The sequence below is a fragment of the Apis cerana genome, linkage group LG3 (assembly GCF_029169275.1).
Source record: "Apis cerana isolate GH-2021 linkage group LG3, AcerK_1.0, whole genome shotgun sequence".
Taxonomy (NCBI): domain Eukaryota; kingdom Metazoa; phylum Arthropoda; class Insecta; order Hymenoptera; family Apidae; genus Apis; species Apis cerana.
In genome coordinates, this window is record NC_083854.1 from 12350174 (window position 1) to 12364290 (window position 14117).

At 23.6% G+C, this 14117-nt stretch overlaps 1 protein-coding gene across 2 annotated transcripts; it reads left to right on the forward strand.

The window, feature by feature from the left end:
* The first annotated feature begins 4194 nt into the window (after window positions 1-4194).
* Window positions 4195-13754, forward strand: LOC108001122 (rotatin). Of its 2 annotated transcripts, none has more exons than XM_017061984.3 (29): window positions 4195-4471; window positions 4546-4730; window positions 4878-5051; window positions 5132-5271; window positions 5368-5626; window positions 5698-5856; window positions 5932-6036; window positions 6106-6627; window positions 6719-6939; window positions 7013-7250; window positions 7324-7533; window positions 7613-7819; window positions 7902-8075; window positions 8157-8292; window positions 8387-8611; window positions 8718-8979; window positions 9082-9257; window positions 9349-9591; window positions 9665-9888; window positions 9948-10241; window positions 10362-10602; window positions 10691-10856; window positions 10946-11142; window positions 11224-11957; window positions 12119-12323; window positions 12414-12625; window positions 12694-12834; window positions 12969-13098; window positions 13178-13754. In XM_017061984.3, exons 1-29 carry the CDS (start codon window positions 4435-4437, stop codon window positions 13444-13446), a joined length of 6486 nt encoding a protein of 2161 aa, XP_016917473.2. In that variant the 5' UTR covers window positions 4195-4434; the 3' UTR covers window positions 13447-13754. The 2 variants fall into 2 exon arrangements, with proteins under 2 accessions (XP_016917473.2, XP_028524136.2); XM_028668335.2 differs by having other exon boundaries at window positions 12417-12625.
* The last annotated feature ends 363 nt before the right edge of the window (window positions 13755-14117 follow it).

Below are 14117 nucleotides of genomic sequence, written 5' to 3' on the forward strand. Positions count from 1 at the left end.
TATATTCTTTTTTTTTTACCCACTTACTTCGAGTAATAAATAAAATCTTTCTAAAAGATTCTTTTAAGAGAAAAAAATCTCCATCGAGATTATAAATTTTTTATAAATTTTCGTACAAACAAAACCGGTTTTGAATTAATTAATGTGTTAATGTTCAATGCAAATTGATATGAATTATCGAAATCATCTATATTATACCTATATTATCAATGCATTAAATTTCTATACAATATATATAATGATCGAGTTATCGTTCACGGAAAAATATCTGAAAGCAAAGTAGTTAATAACATGTTAAATTAAAGGCATGAATTCGAAAATTGTATACAAATAAAACGGGTATTAAAAAACGTATTAATATGCTACATTGCGAATCGAGATTAATTCCAAAAAATTTTCTATCTTTTTATTTTTTACAATAATTGTAATTATTCGATGCATTTGTCACAAGTGATGCGTACATTAATTACGTAGAACAAAAGATATGAAGCAAAAGTAATAACAAGTTACCTTGCAAGTAGAATATCTCTGCCTGAAGACTATAGTTGACTGATAGTTACGTACACACGTAGTTTAAACGATTAACGAATCGTGTAACAACGCAATTACCGCATCTCCATTGCATCATTTATAAAAAAAAAACGTATCGATCAAACGTATCTCGAGACGGATAAAAAAAAATGAAACGAAGAATTTAGAATTAAAATAAAAATAAGAGATAGAAAATGTACGGCACACGTTACATTATTTCAGTATTGATTATTGTTATGTCGTTTACGATAGGAGCACGGTACTGAAATCCTTGTAATAAACTTTGTGGCCAAAACCGCGATTCTTATCCTCTTAAATGATCTAAAAAAAAAAAAAAAAAATTCTAAACTATTTGAAACGAGAAATTAACCTCTTCCTCCTTGGACGATTGATGTCGTTTCTTCTTATTTGATCATTCAACCACAGCAAATCGAAATTAAAATACATTCACGTTTTGCATTTTTTAATACCACGATTTCATTGCACTAATTATCTAGCAACAGTTTCATTCCATTAACTTAAGAGCTTAATTAATTATCCGACTAATACGTTCAGTTTATCGTCAATCGCGCTTGCTTTGCCGTCAATCGAAACCACTCGAGAAACACGGATTCACTCGTGTCGAAACATTAATGCCAAGTCCAAAGAGGATCTATCGCGAGTATTCTCGATATATATTGTATCTTTTCTTTCTTCGTATTGTAAGTAACTCTTCTCCGAGTACGATACATCGAACTTATATAGATATAGCATCAACGAATTTGACCAACTTCACGTCGTTTTATCGCAAAGATCGCAACTTATCGAATCGCAATTTATCGAATCGCAAAAATGACCAATTTCATTATTAATTTTGAGAAACGAGCAATGGAGACGCGGTGCAGAGAAGATTCATGTTTAATTCAAAGCGTATATGTATCGCTTGAAGGAATTTCGAGAAATCAATTGGTTAGACATCGATATATACGAGTATATGTCGCTGGCGTATCATCATGAAATGATGGGATCGATTCACGACGATTTGATGCAGACGTGCATCACTAAAAAAATACAACTTCACACCTCGACTCGTTTCGACCACGTGTTCTGACGTTTATACGAGTTTTACCATCGAGTAATACCATGGAACTATTTTTTTTCTTTGTTCAAAATATTTTCGATCATTTTCTCGACAGCTTTAAATTTAAAATATTTAAAGAGAAATTTCTATTCGTTAGAATTATAATTTTGAATATTTTTTTATGTTTCTTAATTCGTATATTATTCGATGTCGAAACATTTTACGAAAGAAAACACAAGGTAAAGCTCGAAAGATAGACGATTAAATATAATTTTCATGTAATTGCGTTTAATGTGGAAATGTCAATGTTATATTAATGTTGCGTAATTGCATGTTTCTTTGCTTGACGTGTAAATTAAGAACAACGGAATCTTGAAAGCAATAACGTTTGTATTCATTTTATCGATCGCTTAAACGTCTTGATATTTTATTCATTTATTCATTTATCGAATAGCGAAGGAACCAGTAGATGGCCGATATCACGGCTACAGGTGTCCTTAATCGTAGTAATGTATGCGTAAAATTTTTCTAATCATTGTATCGCAAGCGTAAATACCAAAGGAATCGGTCGTTGTTTATTATATATTAACGTAATGTAAATAACGATTAACCAAATCAACAATTTCATAATTTTTATGTTAATAATTCTTATGTTTATATTAAAAATTTGTCCTGTAAAAAATTTATGATTAAAAATAAATGTTTGTAAAATTCGAGTATTCTAAATATAACAAATGTGACTTATATTCTGTATACTTGAAACTTGTTATTTATCAAAATTTTACAGAAATTTTTCGGCAAAATAAAATGAAAATTTTTTCTTTTTTTTTTTGTAAATTTGTAGTATATAGAATATAAGTTAAATTACAAAAATATATGTAAAATTCAGTAAAACAATTATGCAATTAACTAAAACAGAAAAACGGAATGAGATCATGATAAAAATATATGTATCTGTATATGATGTAAAAAAAAAAAAAAATACATCTTTATAACGACCAAGATTTTATTTTAAATATCAAACTCGTATTTTAATATTTATCTCGAATAATTAATTAAAGAATAATAATAAATAATTAACTTAAAAGGAAAAGGAATGATCCATGATCTTGCTTTTTATCGCGTTTTTATGTATCGGACACTTCCATAGACTTTTTACCAGGAATGTATACGTATTTTGTTTCTTTGGCGTGAAAAACTACTTTATGTAAGTTCCGCGCTAAATCAAACAACTTATAAGAGAACTGCATGAACATGAGCGTAAAAAAGAAAAGTTTAAAGTGAAAAAAAGTGAGGATGAAACGCTCCCGAGACGATTACCAACAATTCGATGATTAGTTTTAATCCCTTTTGTACGTTTATATGCAGTTAAATAACGTGTACATAATTATCTAAATCAGTGTTGTGAGATTAATGCGATTGTAATACCTACACACCGACCCCATTAGCGGAAGGCATGTGCTTCGAATTATTATCCTTGAAATTTCGTGAGGTGATTAAACAGTCCTTTCGAAACATCGTTGTCTTCTTAATGTCGTTGATCTGGGACGATCCAGTTTCCATTATTCTTGTTAAGTACGTTCTAATACGATTTTACTAGTTCAGTTATATTTAAGATAATTCTTGGTTTTTAGCCGTTTATTGTTTATTGCCGTAATTATAAAAACAAATGTATCAATAATCAATAATTATTTATTATAAATTAGAGACAAAAATTGTTACGAATGTCGTTATAAAAAGTATTTTATATAATTTTTATTCATACGTTTTAAATTTTAATTTTTAAAAATTTCACATTAACGAATTATTTCTTTTTTTTTTTGTAAAATACTTGTTATATAGTAAATATAAGTTTCGTCGAATGAAAAATGTTTAGTAACTGAAAAATAAAAAAGAATAAACAAATTGTGCTTGATCTCAAATTGACGATATTAAGAATGTATTTTTATTATTACCTTATAAATACCTTACCTCAAATTATTTATCTTTTTTAAATTTGAAAAATTAAGAGATAATAAATTAAATAAAATTTAATCGAAGACAAAAACGGAAAATGCAAATTTGAAATATGCATTATTGTAATTATTAAAGCATTTATTGTAATTATTCACGTTAAATATATTTATATTGTTTTTTATTTATCTAAAACAATGAAAATATGTAAATTATAAATTTTTTTTAAATATCAAAAAGAATAAGAAATTGAAGAAAAAAATGGATATCTCTAATTAAATAATATAAAATAATAATATAATAATTAAATAAATTTATTTTCTTCCCTGTATGAAAATTCAGTAAATTCCTAAAAGTAGTTTCAAAATCAATATCTCAATGAGAAATTCTAGATGAGAACGCCCTGGAAGAAAATCGCGAAACATAGACTTGCTTCTTCTCTAGTGAAGTAATGTTATATCGTGTTGATACTGCATCAAATTCGATTGAACGAATATGTCGTTGATTTGCGCGTGCGCGGGAAATTTAAATAATGAAATACATAGATGAGCACATGAGTTTATAATACATTTCAGTTTATTTTCACAGTTTCATCGATAGATGGCGCAAATACGCGAATAAATTAAAGTTACATTTTCATTAATATATGTTTCGTATAAATATAATTTTATTCTAAGCAAAATAATATAGGATATGAAAAACAAATTATTTATAAATTATTCAATAATTTATATTATAAAATTATAGTTAATTTCATTTATAATATAAGAATATAAACAAAGACTAAATTTACCCATAATGCTCATAATATTTGGCGGTGGAATATTCAAAATAGTGAGAAAAATTAACCTAAAACATGAATTTTAATATATGTTAATCTAACGTCAAACATGAGTGGAATAACGGCAATACATGTTAAAAAATTAAGTAAATATAAATTTTTCAAATATTTTATCTATCTAGATATAATCTAAAAAAAAAAAATTCTTTTAATTTTTCAGGTCACAATATTGAAGAAATACGATTGAGAGCATTAGATAATATTATTTCAAAATACGATCTTGGTTTTGGTTGTGATTGTGATGCTGTAAGGAAAGAATTAATAACAAAATTATTTAATTGGTTTTCATTTGAAACCTTTTCACAAACACAAAAAGTTTTAGATTTATTACTTCGTTTACTAAAGGTACTTATTTATAATAAATATATATTTAATTTTTTCTAAAAATATAGTTCTTTTTAATTCTTTTTAAATCATAAAAATCAATAGCAAAAAATTTGAATTATTATATTAAAATTTTATTTTTAAAATATATATTATTATATGTTTTAGATAAGTGATAAAAATCATTTAAATGCATTTGGTAAAATAAGATTTCAAAATGAGCTACATGAATTAAGAAGAAAACTAGATTCACAATGGTATGAAAAATTAAATGAAATTGAAGAAGCAGTTCTTAATTCAGATAAATTGCAAACAATATCATTACAATCAGAAACTATAAAGGTTTGTATAAAACTTTGATTAATAATATTTGTAAATTCAAAAAAAACATTTTAAAGAAATATATATCAAATTTTTTCAAGGATCCTAGCTCTCCAAAAATGGGATTTATTGATTATGATCGACATAGGACACGCATAAAAGATTATGAATATAATGAAATTAACAAAATACAAACAAAAGAAGACCATTTGTCTCAAAGTATTACTCCTGTTCTAAATAAGTAAATATTTTAAATATTTTTTCCATGATATAATAATTAAATTATAACAATTGAACAAATTTATACAAATAAAAATGTATTATATTTATTTTATAGTACAGTACCATTTGATTTAACATTGGAATGTGGAGATGGAACTCCAATATCCAAAGCTACAGAAGGTGGTATTAAATGGTTAATCATGCCATGGCAACCTTTAGTTGCTTCAGATAGAGGTGTTTTAGCAGCAGTTGAAGATGCTCTAAATAATAATTTAGATACAAATCTTATATTACATACTTGCCAATTTATAACAAATGTAATGATGCAGGATTTTCCAGCAGAAGTTTTTCTTCAAAGACCAACTATTGTTCATGTATATAAATATTTTAATTTTTTATTCGATTAATATTTATTAATGTCTAATAATATGAAATAAAATTTCAGATATTGCATAATCTGTTAAAATCTAGTATAAATGCAAAAAATACTAATTTTAAAAGTATTGTACCAATGGTGTTAAAAACACTTCATAAATTAACACGTTCTTTAAGACTAAGAATTTATTATTATTGTGAACCATGCATTGCAAATAAAAAACAAAAAGTAAATAAGTATAATTAAATTAAATAATTATTTAAAGATAACATGATATATTGACAATATATATATATTTTTTAGTTATTAACAGAAAAATTAAGCAATAATGTTTATTCTCCTTCTGAAATAAGAGATAGTCCCGATGGGGGATTCCCAGAAGTTAATTATCAAGCATATCAATCTACTGTAAGTATTTATTTAAAATTTAAAATTTCATAAATATTTATAATTTTTAATCTTCTATATTTTATCTAGGATACAAGTGAAAGAAGTCAAAGTGTATCTGATAATATTGATGATTCTATTTTACAATTGCAACAAATGGTTATTCCAATTTTTTGCATTGAAACTTTAAAACATGTTATATCTCAATTAAGTATTTCTATTGATTCCAAATTTTTATTAAGAGACATTAAATACATAATAGATTTGATGTATGAATTAGTAGAGTTACTTATTATTAGCATCATGCCAAATGTTTGGCTTTGTAATGATGATATTGCTTTAAAAGTAATTGAAGATATGAAAATATTATTTGGCATCTTAGGAGATGTTATAGAATATTTTGGAAACTATAGCACAATGGATGACTTCAGGATAACATATTTGCATCTTATAACTATTACAATGAAACTTTTAAGTCATATTGTTCCTTTGGAAATAGCAGATATTATTTTTCCTAAATCTCTTAAAACATCAATATGCATAGCTATAATAGATGCTGCTATTTATTTTTTATATCCAAAACTACATTCTATATTACAAGAATATGGCCGTGTAAGTAATTTTTAGATTTATATATAATATAGTTCTAATAATTATGATAATAATGAAAATTAAAAAATATCATTCATTATTCTTCATATAGCAATTTCAAGATTCTGATGAAATAATGTATATTAAAATATTTGATGAATTAAGAATAATAATGAAATCAATGCAAGCAATTATAGATTTATTAAAAAACAAATCTAATTCATCTCATTCAGAAGTCTTAAAAATGTTATACTCTTCAAAATTAAGTTTATCTTATCACAAAAATTTCAGCATTGTTAAAAAAACTATCGAATTTTTACAAAATATAAATAAGTATATATCTTTTATAAATTACTAATTTAAGATTATTACTTATTACATTAATATAATTTATTTAATATTCAAGGTATTCTCTAAATGATGAAGATCATAAATTAGCTACAAAATTAATATTAAATTTATTAGCAAATGCAGATGCAGATATACAGTATATCACATATCTCGAATGTCATGCTTTAACTAAAAAAATTCTAGGAATAGAATATAGAACTGAAATGTTATCCTGGGAAAATTTAATGTTTTTATTTGAATCATCTGTGTTAACTGAAATTGTATCTTATGGTATTACACATGATGATAAAAGGGTAAAATAAAATTTTATAAATAAGTTTTATTTTTAATAATACACTTATAAAAAATCATTTATATTTTTATTAGATCAGAGAAATGTCTGAAGAAATATTAATTTATATTTTAAAAGGAAGATTACAAATGGGAGAAAATGGATGGTTAAAATCATTAGAAGTAATAGTACCAGTGTTGCCTATTTTACAGTGTTATGCTCATTCTTCTACAACTTTAGGTCAATGTGTAACAAAAATCTTTGATCCTGATGTTTCTACCAACATACAATTACCATTTATTGAGGTATTATTGAAAGAATATATTTTATATATATATATAAAAGTTTTAAAATATTATAATCAAATATATGTTCATTTAAAAGGTTTTAAAAGGTAATTTAAGGTTCCTATTTTCATCAGAAGAAACTATTAGAGAAGAAGCTATTTGTAGATTGATTTGGCTTCTTGAAAAAGAAAAAAATTCAGTTCAAAAATTACCACGATTATCATCTTTACATGATTTACCATTTAATTCGCTTTGCATATTTGATCGTCAAACATCTTTTAAAAAATCTGAAGGCAATTATCAGGTTATATATTTTTATATAAATACATTTAAACTTAAAAATTTTATATATAATATAATATAATGTAATATATTTAATTTTACAGAGAAGTAATTTATTATCAGTACTTGAAATGTTAAATGATTCAGATGTTGATCCAAAAATAAGAAAATCAGCATTAGTGCAAATTAGTGTCATGCTTACAGATTCTTCTTTACACAAGTTGTTTATTACTGAAAATGGATTACCACTAATTTTAAAAATATTTAATAGTGCTTTGGTAAAATTTATTTTATAATTTTATTTTTGCATTTTATACAAATAATATTTTTAATTCTTTATAAAAGATATTAATTTTTAGGTTGAAAAAGAATATAATAATTATCCAGATTCTGTCATTCCTATAATTACTATATTAAAATTATTAGCATCTTCGGAATCTTCTATACGTCAAGACTTATCTACTCGTATTAATGTTTTTTCGAATATAATTAGAAGTAAGTATAACAAAAATATTGAAGTATATAAAATAATTTTCATTTAAATAAATGAAAATATTAAAATTACTTATAATCGAAAAATATTTTTTAGGTCTTTTCCTATTTCCAAATAATGAATGTGTTAAAATTGATGGTTCACAATTATTATGTATATTACTTTATAATGATTACATTATAAGATTGAGTGAAAAATATACAGAAAATTATAATCAATTAAATATTGCTTTACCTTATATTGTTATATCTAAGATGAAATTACCATTTATTTGTAAATCACATTCGAAAATAAGTAGACATAGACGATCAGATATATCTGGTAAATTTTAAATTTAATAATTATATATATTTATATTAATATTAAAAATGTTACCATATAATTTATTATTAGAAAATTTATTAAATTTACTTTTTTTGTTATCCAGTTCTTCACGACAATAATCCATTATCATTAACATTTATAAAACAATATTGGATATGGGAATGGCATAATGGTATAAATGTACTTTGGAAAAATTTAAACAATCTTTATGATTCTGATGTATCAGAAAAACTGAAAATTCAAGAAAATGAATTTTTAGTTTTACGTCTTAGTTCTTCTTATTACTGCTGTCAACAACAATTGTATAATATACAAAATTCAACTACTCATGACTCAGTTTCATGTGCACTTGATTATCTTACAATGTGATTATTGTTTACAATATTTTTATAATAATTGTTATATAATAATTGTTTATAATTCTATTTCAATGAAAACAATTATTTTCAAATTAATCATTTTTTTAGGTACATAAAATTTTATAAGATGCAACAATATGAAGAAATAAAAGACATAAGCTTATTACCTTGGGAACGAACATTTGAACGATTTTTATATTCACAGCCTGCAAGTAAAGAAGACTGTGATTTATTTGTTGAAGTTTTAAATTTTCTACAACTTTATATCAATATTACAAAAAATGGTAAAATTTAAATAATCAATAAAATTTATATTATATTATTATTATTATTTAAAATATAATAAAAATAATTTTATGTTTTCACATAAATTAGGAAAGTATACATGGACTTACAAAATAATGAAAAATATAACTAAATCATTGAGTGAATTATTAAAAAACTCGGAATTAGATAATCAAAATATACATCAATCTATATTGAAATTAGCTCGTATATGTTCAGCTGTAGAAGAAACTGAGAAGTCTACTATGGAAGATCAGAATGTTTGGTTACATTTTATTGAATTAATTATTTCTACTTTATGTTTAGGAGATCAACAACATTATTATAATTTAGGTGAATTTCTTTTCTATATGATATTGCATAATATTTGCAAACCTGTATAAAATAAATTATTATTTCATTACAGCTTATCTTGATTGGTTATTAACGTGTTTAACATATTTAATTGGAAAGTGTAATTGGATAGATTATAAAAATTTATTAATATCATTAGGAAACTCATTGATTGAACTAATTATATCTTTTCATGGAGCTGGAACAGTTAGCTTTATGGGTTTATCCATAACTAGAAATTCTATTATATGTCTTAATCATTTGTTATATCAAATGCAAATAAACTTTAATAAAAATGTAAGTATAATCAATATAAATAGAATCATAAAAAATCTAATATTTATAAATATTTTCAGATTTTTGCGCAATTTTGGTATGAAGAAGATCGTACGTTAAATTGGTTGCCTATGTTATGGCAAAATCGAGATCCTTTAATTCGAGCATCTGCTTTACAATTATTAGCTGGACTTATGAATAATTTACACACTGCTTCTCAACTATTAAATTCTGTAGCATTAGCACCAAGCGAATTATGTCAGACATTACTTCAATGTATTGCTAGTAGAGAAGAATCATGCATTGTTAGAGAACAAGCTTGTTGTGCATTCAGTAGTTTAGTGAAAAATTGCAATTCTATAATTTTTCAATATGTAAGTAAATTTTGTCTATTATAAATTTATTATGAGTCCACTATATAATGTAAGATTATTTCTAAGTTAAATATAAATTTTTATTTTGTTATTATTATTATTATATAATGTTTTATTTAGATGGATTCTCTGAAAGCAAGTTCTATTTTAATATATATAGAACAAAATAACACTTATTACGAAATAAGTGTGTTATGTTCTAGTATTTATATGTTTACTTCTTTGGACTGTGACCATATGAATAATCAAGAACAAGAAACTGGGAAAGTCCCATCTATTCATAGCATGCAATCAAGTTGTACGTCAATGGTATCGCGTACAATTTCACATCTGTATAATTGTCAAGATGAATTACAACCTTGTATGTATATTTTCTAATTATTATAACTATTTTATAAACAAATAAAAAATTGCAAATATAAATATCAATTTATATTTATATTTTATAGTTTCCGCCAGAGGATCAACTACTGACATAGATAATTATTTACAATTAGTAGCAACACCATCATTGATAACAGCTATATGTAGACTATTGAATAATTTAATATTTATAGGAAAACAAGAAGTTATTCATCAAATTTATGAGCATTCTATTGACAAATATTTAATTGGGTAATTAAATATGTATAATCTAGAGCATGTATAATATTTATTATATTAAAATTAATACTTTTTTAGGATTTATATTTATAATCTTTCAGATGTATCAATGAAATTCCTAAAGATGTGGAAAATAAAAAGAATTTAACACATTCCTGTGATGTATTAGAAATGTATATTAATATTTGTACAGTTTTAACAAACTGTATTACACATAGTAATGAATATACTTTTGCAGCTAACTTTTCTCTTGATTCGCTTTACAAGTTGTTTTGTTTTTTAAACTATGATTTATATTGTAAGTAAAAAATCTAAATTGACAAACTTTTTTAAAAAAAATTCAATATAAATTAAATTATTATGACGTAATAATATGCAGGTAATAATACATCCGAGTTGATATCTTTACGAAATAAGCTCTGGACTGAGATTTTCAATTTTATAGCCGTACTTTCGTTAACGGAAAATCAACATTTTGAATCAATTCAAACTGCTTTAGAATTATGTGGTCCAGAAATTGTACTTTCATCTATTTGTATTGCAATGAAAGATTCTAGTCCAGAACTTCGTATCAGTGCTATAAGTTGTCTCGCATTTCTACTTTCTCAGGAAATTCAAAAAGATTCTTTAGGAAAAAGTAATATTTCATTACAATTGATAATAGATACTCCTTCAATTAAATCATTAACTGGCAACAGAAATGATTTGAGAGAAATTATATCTGATGTTAATAAACTTTCTTTACAAAACGTCAATATATATTCATCAAAATCAAATGAAAATAAAAATATCCCTTTAATTTCCGAGAAAATAACAGATTGTGAAGTTGAAAAAAAAGAAATTATTATGAGTGAAGAGCTTTGTAATATTTTATTACAATTATTTATAGCTCATAATTATAATAAATCTAAAAAAAATAAAAAATTAAATGATGATAAGGATTTGATCACAAGCGCGCTCACTAATTTATTGTGTGTATCAAATATAGCCAAAAAAGTTGCATTAAGAGAAAATTTATCTGAAACAGTTTTAATGATATTAAAGGAATTGTATGTGAGATTGAATATACAACCTTTTGAACTTTTCAAAAATCAAACAGATCGTGAAAAAAAGGTAATTTATATATATATGATATCATTATCATTCAATAATCAGTTAAGAGTTCCTTAATATTATAATTTTAAGAAAAACATGCAAATATTATTCATATATTGACATAGAATTTCCAGTATCATTTTGACAATTGCAATAAAAAATTTTCCTTATTTTTTTAGATTCATCCATTACTATACGACGTGAATGCTATTTTAATATTATTAATGAATTTTATGTATGGTAGTATAGATGTTAAAGAAGTTTTGATGAAATCTGGATTAGCAGATGTATTACATAAATTATGGGCTTGGATTGCATTAAATAAAACAGTTACAACTACTGCTTTAAAATTGCTAGCAACCTACACTACAAAATGTTCTACAGGTATTGAAATTTAAATATTATACATTTATTACTAAATTATTATTAAAAAAATATTAAATGAATAATCATTAAATGATTTTAATTTTTTAGCAGCGCAATCTTTGACATTAACAACTATTTTACCAGGAACAGGTCTTAGAAAAACTCCAAATACTCTTGCTCTTATACATGTTATTATACAATTAGTTTGTAAAGAAATAGATAAAGCAGGTCAATCTTTTGATAATCATAAGTTACACTTTGGCTTTCATGTTTTGCGAAATGCAATACATGTTCATGAATGTAGAGTATCGATTTCAAAGGTAATTTGATATTTTACATATATTATTTTCAAAAAAATAACATTTATTTATTGATTTAAATCTCTTAGAGTAATCTCCTACAGTTTTTTACGAAAATACATCCAATTACGACGAAACGGGCAAAACCATGGCCACTTGTTGAATTATATTGTTTAGAATTTTTAATTGATTTTACTTATTACGAAGAGGGTCAATTATGCGTCCCAAAGGTAAAATTATATTTCTAATATATAATTTAAATTTTCATATCTCAATATCATAAAAAAATTTTTATTTCTTTGATATGTAAATTAATTATTATTCATTATTTCATATAATTATGAATAATTCATTGCTTTTTCAGGCTGTTGATGGGTTGGATGTTTTATTGCAATTGTCAAAATACTCTTCATCATCTAATAGAATTCTTGCAATTTCCATATTACGTAATCTTGCGTTTAACATGACTAATCGACCGCGATTACTTAGTTCAGGTAAATTAATATATAATTCATCTTAGTATCGCATTATATTATTATTTAAATTACTTTTAACACAATAAAAATGTTTCAGTGGATTTCATTAATGTACTACATGATATATTTAAAAATGGTTCTTTAGATGAAATTAAAATAGCAGGTTCTATGTTATGGTCTTTAGTATCTAACAATCAGAAAGGAAAATTAATTATACGAAGTGCTGGTTTTTCTCAAAGTATACAAGAAGCTTTAGGTAAATTTACGTTGTTAAATGTAGATCATAAAAAAAATGAAGAAGATTTAATTAAAATATTACAATATGTATTAAAAATTCTTAGTCCAATAGACATTAAAAATGATTAAAATGAGCAATCAAATAATTTTATTTGATATTTAAATGCGAATAATTGTACATAGAAATAAAAATGTTAAATTATGTGAATAATATTATTAATGAAATTTGTAATATTTTTTATATAAAAAATATATATAATATCGATTTATATAATTCTTATTTTTATAAATATATACTGTCATTTTTATAGATATATTTTTTGATGTATTATTATAAATATTTTATAACATATTTGATAATAAATGTTATTTAATTTATTGATATGTATTTATATTTGCTTATAAAATGAGTGTATATTAAAGTTTGTGTTATTAAAGAGTGTTTATTAATATGTTTACTTTATGTAAACTAAATTATTTCATTGCGCTAACTATATTTATTTCTCGAGTTTATTCACGTTCAATAATTGAAGATAATACGATTTTATTCATATGATAATTGCATCTTGTATTATACATTAAATAAATAAAATGTAGATCTAAATAATATATAAATGAACAATATATACTAAACATATATCAATTAAATTAATATCGAAAATTTTAAATTGAAATAGTAATTAAGATAGTAAATTTATAAATAATAAATTCAATGAATGATAAGATATTATTATTGAGTTGGTAAATTTTAATAAAAATACCAATGAAAATAAATATAATTAAGAAATAAGTGTTATAAT